General features: G+C 43.6%; 1 protein-coding gene across 1 annotated transcript in view; it reads left to right on the forward strand.

The window, feature by feature from the left end:
- usp34 (ubiquitin specific peptidase 34) overlaps positions 1-14,657 on the forward strand; it is a 347,321-nt gene that overhangs the window by 106,493 nt on the left and 226,171 nt on the right. The window contains 2 exon segments of the mRNA XM_038808956.1: positions 8,818-8,885; positions 9,058-9,250. Of these exon segments, the coding sequence (XP_038664884.1) occupies positions 8,818-8,885; positions 9,058-9,250 (261 nt within the window).

The following is a 14,657-nucleotide window of genomic DNA, read 5'->3' on the forward strand; positions in this document are numbered from 1 at the left end:
AGGGACATTTGCAAGAGTTCAGAGACTCATCGAAATGCATTACCGTCTAAGAAAGAAACATTAAAATATAAAGTAGAAGCAATGGCTGCCACAGACAGATCTACCCAAAATGGGTGAAGTATAACAGGCCAGCAGCTTGCAGCCACTGCAGATAGATTGCAAGTGTCAAGAAAGTTTTCAACTGATGTCAAGAAAGTTTCCAGCTTAAGAAACAGGCTGAAAAGCAGTGTTGTCGCCCTCTTTCTCTTTTTGAAGAAAGTGTGTCACCTTGTTCAAGAAGTTGACTATCAGAAACCGACCAGCAAACCATGATTTCATAATAATTGGAATATCTTCTACATCCAAGAAACCAGCTAACCTAAATTTGCTGCAACATTTAAAATTTACACCTCGAGGAAAATTAAAGGACACTTAACTGTATATTGTTTTAACTTTTTATTGCACTCTAACGTACCTTATTTCTAATACTTGTTTGTGTGTGGTGTCAACTTTTTTTTTCTTGGGTTTAGTGATTAATACATTTTCTCTTTAACTCAAGAAAACCTTGTTTAATTGGCTCCTTATTGCACACTGCATAAATAGTTAAATGTGTTTTGATTTGGAAAAGTAATATCCTTGTGAAAAATATTCTTAAACCTTTGTTGTGACCAACTGAGGTTGACCAGAGGGGAGCCAGTTCACTCTTTCTCACTTGTACTTGAATACCCTGCAGTTAAATGTTAGTCACTCGGTGTAGCTGGGTATGAACTGGTTTCAAAGCACCATAATACATTAGTATAAAAGCAAAATGCTGCGGATGCTGGATATCTGGAAACCCCCCCAGAAAATGTGAAAAAACTCAGGTCAGGCAGCATCTGTGGAGAGAGAAATAGAGTTAACGTTTCATGTCAGTGCGACTTTTCAGAGCAGCTCTGAAGAAGAGACATACAGACTTGAAACGTTAATTCTTGTTTCTCTCTCCACAGATGCTACCAGACCTGCTGAGGCTTCCCAGCATTTTATGTTTTTATTAAAATACATTGTTTGTTTTGTCCAGACGGGTGTAAATATAGAGCCAGAAATGGCAAAAAATAACGGCAATGGGTGTCTCATCTGTTAACCTACGTACCTGGTGTCAGTTCTAAGTCTTTTACACTCTGAGCATCCACAACTGCTAGAGTGCTAGCAAAATATTTCGAGCAAGTCCGATGAAAATCCAACTTCTCGGGTTCAGTCATCTGATATAACCTGAAATTCGGATGATTAGTGTACAGCTGGTAAGGAAACAATTGTACAAAATTAAAGTGTGAGTGCTTCCAGAAAATGTCATTCATTTTTTAAAATATTTTTATTACAGTTTTTCCATTTTTACAAAACAAGCCCTCAAAACGGTACAATACAGCATAAATACATTACAGTAGAGTGTACATAAATATAGAAAAAAAACAGGAGCACACCAACACAGTTGGTTTGGCTTAATCATTAAACTTAGGGACTCTTAGGGAAACTTAGGGTTTATACAAGGAAAACCAGTGGACGGATCAAGCTAGTGAATGGAAGAGAGGAGGATACAGCCATAAAAACATGGTAAAACGATGCACAACTTCATGTGTAACGATTGCTTAAAGAGCCAAAGAAAATCTAGGATACGATTTCCATGTCCCGTGCACAAAAACATACCTCCCCTATTCCAATTGTACCAGAGGCACCAGTGACACATAAAGCATTTTTTTGGAGATGAGACCCGCCTGTACCTTTGCAGAAGCCAGTTAATGATTCTTTAACCCCAAAACAAAGAAAAGGAAATACAAAAAAGTTTCACTGAGACATTAGTTCAAGTGGGTATTTTGTGTTTAACCACCGGATGAAACAAATTCCCAAAATCCAGTACAATACGGTGATTATTATTCCATATATACATACAGCAAATATTCATACAATTGGCATAGATTACCAATCGTTGTAGGTGGTGTCTCCTTTCATATGAAGAATGAAAGGATAAAAGTTACCAAAAGGAATAGGGGCTCTCAAGATAACATGATGCCAGGATAAAGCCATGAGAACATGGCACTATGGTGCATGCCCTCCTCCACAGGGCAACAAAGAGAAAGCTATACAAATGAGATCCCCGAGGGGTAAAAAAATTGAAACCTAACTGAGGCTCCCAAGACCCCCAAGTAATGAAAGGTAACCCCAGGAAAGGGAAACAACAGAATACCCTCACTTGTACAAGACTTGGCTGGGCAGTGTGCACTCTCTTATAAAGGAGCCAGTAACTCCAGGATACTTGCACCATGCCAAGTCTCGCTACACAACATACCTCAATCCTCTCCAGTCAAGTCAGAGGCACTGTTCAGGCCCTGCAAACACTGGAAAACTTAAACCATTATCCACCGAGGAAACCCCATCGACAAGGAGAAGAATAATCGTGAAGACCCCCATCAACAGGGTGTTTCGAGAAGGGATACAATTCTTCTCCCCCTGAAAAGATAAGGGAAACCCTCTAGAATTAAATATAACAAATTCGAGCCTGCATCAACACCTCTCCTATCCAAATAAAGAAAGGGAACCTCAGAAGGGAAGAAACACCAGGATTAGCCAACAGCTGTCAGGCAAGGTCTAGCAACATACAGTTGCAAAAAGGATACCAGGAGCAGAACAGCATAACCTCAAGAAACAGGATTCTGCCTCCCTGGAGCATGAGACAGTCTGGCAGTCCCTATGTAAGATCACTGAGAAGAGGACGTCCTACTCCATTCAGCCTAATCTCCAACCGAAGAAAGACTCTTAACAATGCTCATGCACTCAGATGTGCACTCAGGCCTGGCAGCCAACAGGATACTACCTCATCGGGAGCCAAATCTCAAGAAGGAGAGCAGTCCAGAAGCCCCCAAAAGGGAACATCTCCATAAGACCATAAGACATAGGAGTGGAAGTAAGGCCATTCGGCCCATCGAGTCCACTCCGCCATTCAATCATGGCTGATGGGCATTTCAACTCCACCTCCCAGCATTCTCCCCATAGCCCTTAATTCCTCGCGACATCAAGAATTTATCTATCTCTGCCTTGAAGCCATTTAGCGTCCCGGCCTCCACTGCACTCTGCGGCAATGAATTCCACAGGCCCACCACTCTCTGGCTGAAGAAATGTCTCCGCATTTCTGTTTTGAATTTACCCCCTCTAATTCTAAGGCTGTGCCCACGGGTCCTCGACTCCTCGCCTAACGGAAACAGTTTCTTTGCGTCCATCCTTTCTAAGCCATGTATTATCTTGTAAGTTTCTATCTCGGGAGAGGGCGACCTCCTCTACCACCCAGTATACCCTCCCCACCTGATCCAGATAAACACAGTTACTACTGGTCTAACCTACTTAATCGAGCTAAACTAGGATCAATGACACTCTGGAATAGAGGCCAACAGGCCAAGGATACTCACATCACTCTTGGATATTAAACAAAGCAATCTCTAGGCACCCCAGAAGTGTCACTTAGGCCCCGCCATCAACATAATTCCACCTATTTCCCCTTGAGAAACTCTAACAATAGGATGATAAGCCCATCGTGCATTCCATGAGCCGAATAATTGAGTGACCAGTGTCATTACAAAAAAGGAAGTCTGACACATGATCTGCCTGTACCTTCATAGGAGACAAGCAGGAATTCCTTAATCCCAAAAGTACAAAATAATAACACGACGTAAGTGGTTTTCCTCCCCCATCATGAAGACTTAGAAGGCCATACCAACCATCTCTATACCAAACCATCTACCCACCGCCTTGCTGTGACGCCATTCATCTATAAATAAAGTGAAGGGTACGAAAGCAAAATTCCTCCGTGTAAAAACAAGGATTACAGCTGCATAACCCTCATGTCATACACCGAGAAATTCATGCAGAGTTGGTTGTAACAAATCACAAACGCCTGCTGTGCTCAAATATTATACAGCCTTGTTAGGATAAAAGGCAATAACACAAAATCATGTATAAGCACAAGGGAACAAAGCTCAGAATTAGTGATGAACTGCTGGATAATGTAACCATCCACTGAGCTTGGAAAGGCCAAAGCCATGATAGGATTGTCTAGCATCCATCCAGCGTTTTACTGAAGCTGTAGCATCTCCCCCAGTTCATTGTCCTGAAGTCCCAGTAGAGAGAAACCTAGGCCACGGAAGTTGGCGTAGATCTGTCGAGTATGGCTGCCTACAACCCTTCACGACGAACATAGAGCACAAGACAACATAAGGCCAGTGGTTGGAGTCCTCTACCTACTCCAGTCCTTGAAGACCAGATACAATGTGTTCCATCACACAGTCTTCAAATTGAGGTTGTGAAAGCATGACAGCCAGTTCTCAAAGGAAACCCCATATCCCCTCGGGGGGTCGGACACTCCGATGCCCCATCTCCCCGAATAAACCAGGATGTTCAACATACCATGCAGCAGCAGGGTGAGCCCCCGCCAAGGAATCTACCCTATCGACTGACCGGATTCTCGTCTCTGCTTCATGCTTTCTCTTTAACATATCTTGCATTCATCAGTATGAGTACCAATAACCTGTGTCAGGGAGCCAAGACCATCGTCCACAACTCCACTCATGATGGCAGCCAACGGCATTGCTGAAACATAGGCCTGCCCACCAGCGAAACCGCAGCTGCGGACTGGGCCCCTCCCTGGAGTTCTCCAACTGCCTCAAGCAAACAACGGTTTTCTTGACTTAACTCGGCTCCCCTTCGCCAAAATCTTCCAGGAACATAGCACAAATTGTACACACCAGGGTCAGATAATTATGGGCCGTGCATCAGAATGGATAAAAGGATTGAAAAAATGAATTGCGCCAGAGCTCGCAAAAACGCAGCTTCTCCTGCGCTTAAAACACGTGCCCCTCCCCCATTTAATTAATTTTAAGGAGAGTTTGACATTAGTTACATCTCCACCAGATTCGCACTTCTATCATCTGGCAATGCGTCTGTGTTTTACACCAGAGTTTGCTACATTGCCAAAGCACCTTCCAAAACATTTAAAAAAAAATTTTTTTTTTTTTGATTTAAAGTACCCAATGCTTTTTTGCCCCCTAATTAAGGGGCAAAGTAGCGTGGCTAATCAACCTACTCTGCACATCTTTGGGTTTTGGGGGTGAGACCGATGCAGATATGGGGATGATGTGTAAACTCCACATGGACAGTGATTCGGGGCTGGGATCAAACCCGGGTCCAGAGCTAACCTCTACGACACCGTGCCACCTGTATGAGTGTTAAACTTCAAAAAGGAATGTCCTTGAAATCTGGAGGTTTACACGGCAGAAGATCCTGCTGTTTGGAAATATTGTAGGTTTAGATGTATTTGTGGAGGGGTGCTTTAGTTTAAGGGGTTTGCGAATTTATAGTGTTTAATCTCCTGAGCAGGTTCTGTGCCAGCTAATAGCTTTTTAAAAAAAAGTGAAAATCGGCATAACTCCTTGCCATCATCCCAAATTTTAAAATTATAGGTTCCTATTGTTTTATAGAGCTGCTTGGCAGGATTATAGTCATGCGCTCCTCCAGAGCTTGTTGAGACACACTAACTTCTTGTTTGCAGCACAAGTGCCAGAAGTTATAGTGCCTTTGTGGCCCTCAACAATGGCGAATGTCTCGACCCTTGTGTCACATCATAATGGAGGAACTGTCTACCTGGCAAAACTCACCTCATACAGGTGGAATGTTCAAGAAGGCAACCCAACACAACCACCGTTAATAACTAGCGATGGACAATAAATGGTGTATTTTACCAGTGATGTCCAAATCCAGAGAATGAACAGAAAATATGAAATCACAGTGACTCAATAAGCTTTTCCATTTGGAAGACTCATTTTTTTATTTGTATATAATTTAAACTACAATTAAAATGCAAGAAATTGGGGATATATGCAAGTGGCTGGGGAGCACGGAGGTGAGCAAGTGGTGAAGTTCAAGGAAAAATGGGAAGCGGAGTTGGGAATGGAGATCAATTGGGGAGTATGGAGTGAGGCACTGCGAAGGGTCAATGGGACCTCCACTTGTGCAAGGATGAGCCTGATGCAGTTTAAGGTGGTGCACAGGGCGCATATGACTCTGGCGAGATTGAGTGGGTTCTTTCAAGGGTAACAGATGAGTGTGAGAGGTGTGGGCGGGGGCCAGTGAATCATGCGCACATGTTTTGGGGTTGTGAAAAATTGGGAGTGTTCGCGGTCTTAAGCCAAGATAGTAGAGGAGGAGGTATACCTGGACCCTTTGGTGGTGATCTTTGGGGTTTCAAAGGAGCCGGAGTTCATGGAGAGGAGGAAGGCCGATGTCGTGGCCTTCACCTCTGATTGCACGGCAACGAATTTTGCTGGAGTGGTGGTCGGCATCGCCACCGGGGGTAGCAGCATGGTTAGGTGACCTGTACAACTTCCTGCGGTTAGAGAAGATAAAGTATGAGTTAAGGGGCTGAGCGGGGGAGTTTGAGAAAAGGTGGGGGATGTTTGTGACCGTGTTTGAGGAGCTGTTCGTCGTCGGGGTGGGTGGGTGATGGGGAGAGGGAGGGGGTTAAAAAGGAAAAAAATCTGTAGAAACTGTATAGTTGATTGTCGGGAAGTATGTTTCCCAGGATGTTAACTTGCTGTAACCTGCTTTGATGCAAGTTTGTAATAAAATGCATTTTAAAAAAAAATTGCAAGACCGATTACCTCGTAACCCCATTCCCTAAGTGTTAGATGTCATAATGGGGCTAATTGTTAACTTATTAATAATGTGAATTGGTTTTGTAACCATTTCAAATGCAGCTTTCCTGCCCTTGTTGACTATATTGTGGTTAAATTTCCATGTCACTGGAGCTTTGAATTGATGGTCTTAATTTTGTAGCAAAATGAGATCTTCTGAAGTAAACCCAGGCTAAGTTAATACCAAAAAGATAGGCTGCAAGTCTGCATTTGCAAATGAGCACAATATTGAATTTTGAAAGACAGCACCACAGATTAAACTCTGTAAAGCAATGCTATGATTATGATATCCGAAAAGGTGCGATAAAAGTCCACAGTTACTTAGCAAATGCTAGAAGACTGATTAAGAGAAACCAAGCACTAATTACTGTATAGCATGAAACAACGAGGAGTCAGGCACCATGCCATGGGGCTTGTCAGGACTAGGAATTACCTACCCCAGATCGTCTATGAGAAGGGGCAATCTTTCCAGAGGAAGCTACACTGATGCATTTGGCCACCGTTGAGAAATGTTAAAAGAGGACCTTAAGCCACATTCTAACTCTTACAGGGCTTTGTTGGTGGCCAATGATGGTTGCTGCACCCCTCATTTTATGCTTGATGGTTATTTCAGTTGAGCACTAGTGGCATATGCAACATTGTCCAAAGGCACTGAAAGTCTTAAATCCGCAGGTCACATCATGTTCCACAAGGCTTCTGACTTCATTACCTGTGATATGCCCCAAGGCTGAAACCGTTGGCATTCCACAGGATTGTTGGATTCCCCACAGAGTAGCGAACTGTTGATGGAGCTCTGTGTCTGAAGCACCATTGCACACATCAACAAGAAAGAATAGTATTTCTTAAGTGAGATGAACCTTTGTGATGCCTAACTGGATGACAAATATCAGTGCAGCTCACTAGGGAAATGAATGATATCTTTGGCTTCGGTATGCAAACTTAGATGATTCCTTCACCAGTGTGTGGCAAATATCCTAATGGATCTTGGGTGGTGAGACCTAGCCTTTGACTCCCTACTGGTGGACCATCAATGTAGCACAGGAAAGGTATAACTGCATACAGTAAATAGTGGAGAGCATGATAGTGGCAGTGAAATCAGGCTTCCAGTGCCTGACCAGATTGTGGGTGACCAGTACTCACCGAACAATTTGGTGAGGATTATGGTTGCATGCTGTGCAAAGCATAACTTCTCCCTGCCGAAAGAACTGCCCCCCAAGCAGCAGGAGGTTATGCTTATGGGAATTGCTAAAGTGGAGGCTCACAGACCAGATGTTCCTGGAGCCATGGGTTGTGCTGCCCTCGTGGCTTTAGAGGTTACTGTAGCACCCTTGTTACATGCATCTCTTAATTTCTTGTTCAGTACCATCCCCTACTACTTTGGTTTGGAGGTCTATAGACAACTCCCACTATTGTTTTACGCCCCTCGTTGCTTCCTAGTTCCACCAAATTTGATTTGACACCTTGATTTTCTGAGCCAATATCCTTTCTCACTATTGCACTGACTTTATCCTTTACTAACCACCTCCTTTTCCTTTCTGCCTGTCCTTCCTAAAAATCAAATACCCTTGGATAGTCAGTTCCCAGCCCATGTCTTGCGGCAAAGTCTCTGGAATTGTAATCATTTTCAGTTAGTTAATCTATATAATTACGAAGGCTCCGTGTATTCAGATGCAATGCCTTTTGACTTATCATTTTAACATTTTTATACTATGGCCCTATTGCTATTAGCCCTCGTTTCCTCTGTCTTTCATCTCTTTATAATAGTCTTAATTGAATCAGATGTGTCTTCACTTGTGCTAATCAGGTCAGACTTTTCTTGGTCAGCTCCTGATGCCATGCAATTTCCATCACTCATTTCTAGCAACCTACACAAAGTATTACTGAGATTAAATGGGAAAGACCAAGTCTGAACTAACAGCTGACAGTTTGTTGCCTTTCTGCAGCAAATTCTGGTCTAAGATTTCTTACACTTTCAAAAGTCCTAAACTGGACTTATATTATTTGATGCTGAAAGTGACCGTTAACGCTTTTAATATGGCAGAGCACCGATGTCTTTGTAAAATAATATTGTACTTTTGGGGAAGGATTTATTACTGAATTCTAACAGTATGTTTTGTTTATGTTACAGATCAGGATATGGTTACACATCCCTGCTGTTATGCAGCATGTTATACCCTTTAGAACTTATGTAATAAGGTGAGTGATCAGATTAATTACACTTAGGATAGATAGCTTGATATTCATAATTGACCGTTGAACATTTCATTAAAATTACAATCACAAAATTTTGTATTTATTTGGAAAAATATCACTGTTTATATTCAAAAACTAATCCTATTTTGCATTTCCTTTACATGTTCAAATCCAGGTATTTGTGTAAACTTTCAGACCAGGAATTACGGCAAAGTGCTGCACGCAATATGGCAGATTTGATGTGGAGTACGGTTAAGGAACCCTTGGACACGGCACTGTGTTTTGACAAAGAAAGCTTGGATCTTGCATTCAAATACTTCATGTCACCTACTCTAACTATGAGGTTGGCTGGACTGAGTCAGATTACAGTAAGTTGTCAGTGTGTAAATATCAATTAGCTAACTGAAAATTAATTTTGCATCATCTTCGTGAAACTTTATTGCACTTTCTCCAATGCTTCCGTATCCTTTTTATAGTATAGTGACCAGAACTTTGCTCAGTACTTGGGGTATGGTCTAACTAAAGTTCTATATAGGTTTAGCATAGTTTATCTGCTTTTCAACTCCATCCCTCTAGAAATTAACGCCCATTGTTTTTTTTGTTGTTGTTCCTTTATTGTTCTGTATTGCTACTTTTAAATTAAAAAAACATGAACTTTATTACAAAAGTATATTTAATAAAAACAATTACAACACATAAACTGGGAAATCGCTTGCCTGCCTTTTGGCTAAGTGCTTTCCAGACTTTAAATTTATATTTACTTACAAGTAAAAAATTTAGATGTTGGTAGATTTGAGTAACTCCAAGTCAGCATGGAATTCCTATTCTATTTGGAAGCATTAAAGCTAACTAATACCTTTGACAAACCAGAAGAGTAGATTGATTCAGTTGGAATACAAGTACCTTCTTAAAACAAGAATATAAGCAGGAGCTTGTATTCTCTTTTTGCTTTACTTTCAATATCTTCTGTACTTTTATGAAATTTTTTTAGTGGCGCTGAGACAGGAATTGGAAATTCCTCCCTAATCAATCCTAAATTGAGACTTCTTTTGTTTATGTTCAATAACATTTCACAGCACTGTTGTCATGTCATAGTTAGAAAACAGTAACAGGTTTATTTGGAATCACGAGCTTTTGGAGCGCAGCTCCTTCATCAGGAGTGAAGAGGTAAGTTACATAAACACAGCATTAATAGACAACGGCAATAATGCATGATACTTTGAATCTGAGTCTTTACAGGTCCAGACGGTGCAACTGGCGAGAGGAATAATCACAGGTTAAAGAGATGTGAATTGTCTCAAGCCAGGACAGTTGGTAGGATTTTGAAAGCCCAGGCCAGATGGTGGGGGCTGAATGTAGTGAGACATGAATCCAAGATCCCAGTTGAGGCCGTACTCATGCGTGCGGAACTTGGCTATCAGTTTCTGCTTGGTGATTCTGCATTGTAGTGCATCCTGAAGGCTGCCTTGGAGAATGCTTACCCAAAGATCAGAGGCTGAATGCCCTTGACTGCTGAAATGTTCTCCGACTGGAAGGGAACATTCCTCTCTGGTGATTGTCGTGCGATGTCCATTCATCCGTTGTCACGGCGTCTGCATGGCCTCGGGACATCCTTTCCTGCAGCGTATGTGGTATGCACCATTGGCCGAGTCTCACGAGTATGTATTGCGTACCTGGTGGGTGGCGTTCTCATGTGTAATGGTGGTATCCATGTTGATGATCCGGCACATCTTGCAGAAGTTGCCATGGCAAGGTTCTGTGGTGTCATGGTCGCTGTTCTCCTGGGTAGTTTGCTGCAAACAGTAGTCTGTTTGAGGATGCGCGGTTGTTTGAAGGCAAGTGTGGGGATGGCCTTGGTGAGATGTTCGTTTTCATCGATGACATGTTGAAGGCTCCAAAGAAGATGTCGTAGTTTCTCTGCTCTGCTGGGGAAGTACTGGATGATGAAGCATACTCGTGTCGGTTGTTTTCCGTCTTTAACTTCTGAGGACATCTGTGGGGTTTGTTGCTGTGGTGCGTTGGAACTGTCAATCGATGAGTCGAGCGCCATATCTTTCAGCGTCTGTAGATGCCTAATACTTTCCTCCTTGTCTGAGCAGATACTGTGTATGCGGAGGGCTTCTCCATAGGGGACGGCTTCTTTCTGTGTTTAGGGTGGAAGCTGGAGAAGTGGAGCATCTTGAGGTTATCAATGGGCTTGCGGTAAAGCGAAGTGCTAAGTTAACCGTCTAAAGATGTGTGGGTTAGGTGGATTGGCCATGCAAAAACCTGCCCTTCGTGTCCAAATAAAGGTTAAATGGGGGTTACTGGTTTACGGGGACAGGGTGGAGACGTGGACTTGAGTAGGGTGCTATTTGTAAGAGCTGGTGCAGACTTGATGCGCTGTAAATTCTATGATGGAGATGCGTGTGCCCAAGAATGCAACCGATTCTGGAGAGTAGTCCATGGTGAGTCTGATGGCGGTATGGAACTTATTGATGTCATTGTGTAGTCGTTTCAGTGATTCTTTGCCATGGGTCCAAAGGAAAATAATGTCATCGATGTACCTGGTGTATAGAACATAGAACATACAGCGCAGTACAGGCCCTTCAGCCCACGATGTTGTGCCGACCATTTATCATAATCTAAGATCAACCTAACCTACACCCCTTCAATTTAATGCTATCCATGTGCCTGTCCAAGAGTCGCTTAAATGTACCTAATGACTCTGACTCCACCACCTCTGCTGGCAGTGCATTCCACACACCCACCAGTCTCTGTGTAAAGAACGTACCTCTGACATCTCCCCTATACCTCTGACATCACCTTAAAATTATGTCCCATCGTGACAGCCATTTCCACCCTGGGGAAAAGTCTCTGGCTATTCACTCTATACATGCATCACATCACGTTGTACACCTCTATCAAGTCACCTCTCTGCCTTCTTCGCTCCAGTGAGAAAAGCCCTCGCTCCCTCAACCTTTCTTCATAAGATATGCCCTCCAGACCAGGCAGCATCTTGGTAAATTTCCTCTGTACCCTCTCCAAAGCATTCACATCCTTCCTATAATGAGGCGACCAGAACTGGACACACTATTCCAATTATCGTCTAACTAGGGTTTTATAAAGCTGCAGCAAAACCTCGCAGCTCTTAAACTCAATCCCCCTGTTAACGAGAGCCAATACACCATACACCTTCTTAACAACCCTATCATCCTAGGTGGCAATTTTGAGGGATCTATGTACGTGGACCCCAAGATCCCTCTGTTCCTCCACACTTCCAAGAATCCTGCCTTTAACCCTGTATTCGGCATTCAAATTCGATCTTCCAAAATGAATTGCTTCATATTTATCAAGGTTGAACTCCATCTGCCACTTCTCAGCCCAGCTCTGCATCCTGTCAATCTCCTGTTGTAACCTGCAACAACCCTCAACACTATCTACAACTCCCTCAACCTTCGTGTCATCGGCAAACGTACTAACCTACCCTTCCACTTCCTCATCCAAGTCATTTATAAAAACTACAAAGAGCAGAATTCCCAGAAAAGACCCTACCACATGCTGTCTTTTTTTGGCCAGCCAATTCTGTATCAAGACAGCCAGATTTCCCTGTATCCCATGCCCCCTAAATTTCTGAATGAGCCTACCATGGGGAACCTTATCAAATGCCTTACTGAAATCCATATACACCACATCCACTGCCCGATCTTCATCAATGTGTCTCGTCACATCCTCAAAGAATTCAATGGGGCTTGTGAGGCATGACCTGTCCCTCACAAAGCCATGCTGACTATCTTTAATCAAACTATATTTTTCTAAATAATCATAAATCCTAACTCTCAGAATCCTTTACAATATTTTGCTCACCACAGACGTAAGACTGATGGGTCTGTAATTCCCAGGGATTTCCCTATTCCCTTTCTTGGACGGGGAACAGCATTTGCCTCCCTCCAATCATCCGTTACCACTTCAGTGGCGAGTGAGGACGCAACGATCATCACCAACGGCACAGCAATCTCCTCCCTCGCTTCCCATAGTAACCTTGGGTATATCCCGTCAGGCCCAGGGGACTTGTCTATCCTGATGCTTTTCAAAATTTCCAGCACATCCTGCTTCTGAATATCAACCTGTTCGAGTCTATTAACCTGTTCTCATGAGCAACAAGGTCCCCCTCTCTAGCGAATAGCGTCGGTTGAAGGTCCTGTGCCGTGAAGAGATCTTGTTTGAACTTGTGCATGAAGATGTTGGAGTATTGAGGTGTGAATTTGGTCCCAATGGCTGTTCCGTGTGTCTGGATGAAGAACTTGTTGACAAAGGTGAAGACGTTGTGATCCAGGATGAAACGGATGAGTTGTAGAATTGCATCTGGAGATTGACAGTTGTCAGTGTTGAGCACTGAGGCTGTTGCAGCAATGTCATCGTCATGGGGGATGTTGGTGTAGAGTGCCGAGATGTCCATTGTGATGAGGAATGTTACTGGTTCAACTGGTCCATTGGTGCTGAGTTTCTGTAAGAAGTCCTTAGTGTCGCGACAAAGCTGGGGGTTCCTTGTACGATGGGTTTCAAGATGCCCTCGATGTAGCCAGAGAGGTTCTCATACAGGGTCCCATTGCCTGACACGATAGGATGGCCTGGTATGTTGGCCTTGTGTATTTTCGGGAGGCAGTGGAGATCTCCAACGTGGAGAGTACGTGGGATGAGAGCACCTAGGGTGCACTGAAGGTCTGGATCAAAGGTCTTGATCAGTATGGTGAGTTGGCGAGTGTCTTCTTTGGTCGGATCTGTAGGTAACTGTCTAGTGTTCCTGGTTATGGAGTTGTCGGTACACTTTTTTGCAGTAGTCCCTTCTGTTCAGTATGACAGTGGCCCCTCCTTTGTCTGCTGGTTTGATGACAACGTTGCAGTTGGTCTTGAGAGCGTGGATGGTGTGCATTGTGATGGGTGACTTGCGGGGCTGTCTTGTGAATGTGACTGATGAATTTGGCAATGACGCGACTCCTGTAGGCTCGAGCATACATGTTGAGTCTAGGGCAGTGGCCTTCCGGAGGCGTCCAATTCGACTCTTTTCAGTTGCTGCATTGCAGATCTCTGTCTGCTGTTCCGGTTGATATCTCATTGGGTAGGCCTCTTGGGTTCTGTGGAAGTACTCCCGCAGCCTTATTCACCTGATGAATTCCTCTGTGACTGCCGCGAGACTGATGCGTTCATTTTGGTGGTGATGCAGAAATAAAGCCCTCTGTTGAGGACTTCGATTTTGTCTGGTTGAAGGGTGTAGACTGACAAGTTGACAATGGAACGAAAGAGAAAATGCTGGGAAATTTTCACAAAGAGCCATTGGACTCGAAACCTTAGCTCTTTTCTCTCCCTACAGATGCTGCCAGACCTGCTAGGATTTTCCAGCATTTTCTCTTTCATTTCAGATTCCAGCATCCACAGTAATTTGCTTTTACCAAGTTGACAATGGATTTCCCTGTATTGCTTTCTACTGTGGTACTGGGGGAGGCTTGGTTGCTGCTGGCAGTGGTGCCGACTTTCTCAAGCTTCCTGTTCCTGGGGTGCATTTAGGTGGTGTAGTACTATTGTCTCTCCTGCTAGACGGTGTCCCGCAGCTGGTCAGCTGCGTCCTGTGCGCAAGTTGAGAATATGGACTCTATCTTAGTTTCCAGGTTGCGGCATCTGCTGTGGGTTGGTGTAAGAGGTGGTTGAGCAGTGTGAGAGAGAGGTGCGACGGCAGGGGTAGTCTGTATTGTGGGTCGACTTGAGTAGGTTTGTGATCTGTCAAGACTTAATTACCTG

This window comes from Scyliorhinus canicula, chromosome 1 (genome assembly GCF_902713615.1).
Source record: "Scyliorhinus canicula chromosome 1, sScyCan1.1, whole genome shotgun sequence".
Taxonomy (NCBI): Eukaryota; Metazoa; Chordata; class Chondrichthyes; order Carcharhiniformes; family Scyliorhinidae; genus Scyliorhinus; species Scyliorhinus canicula.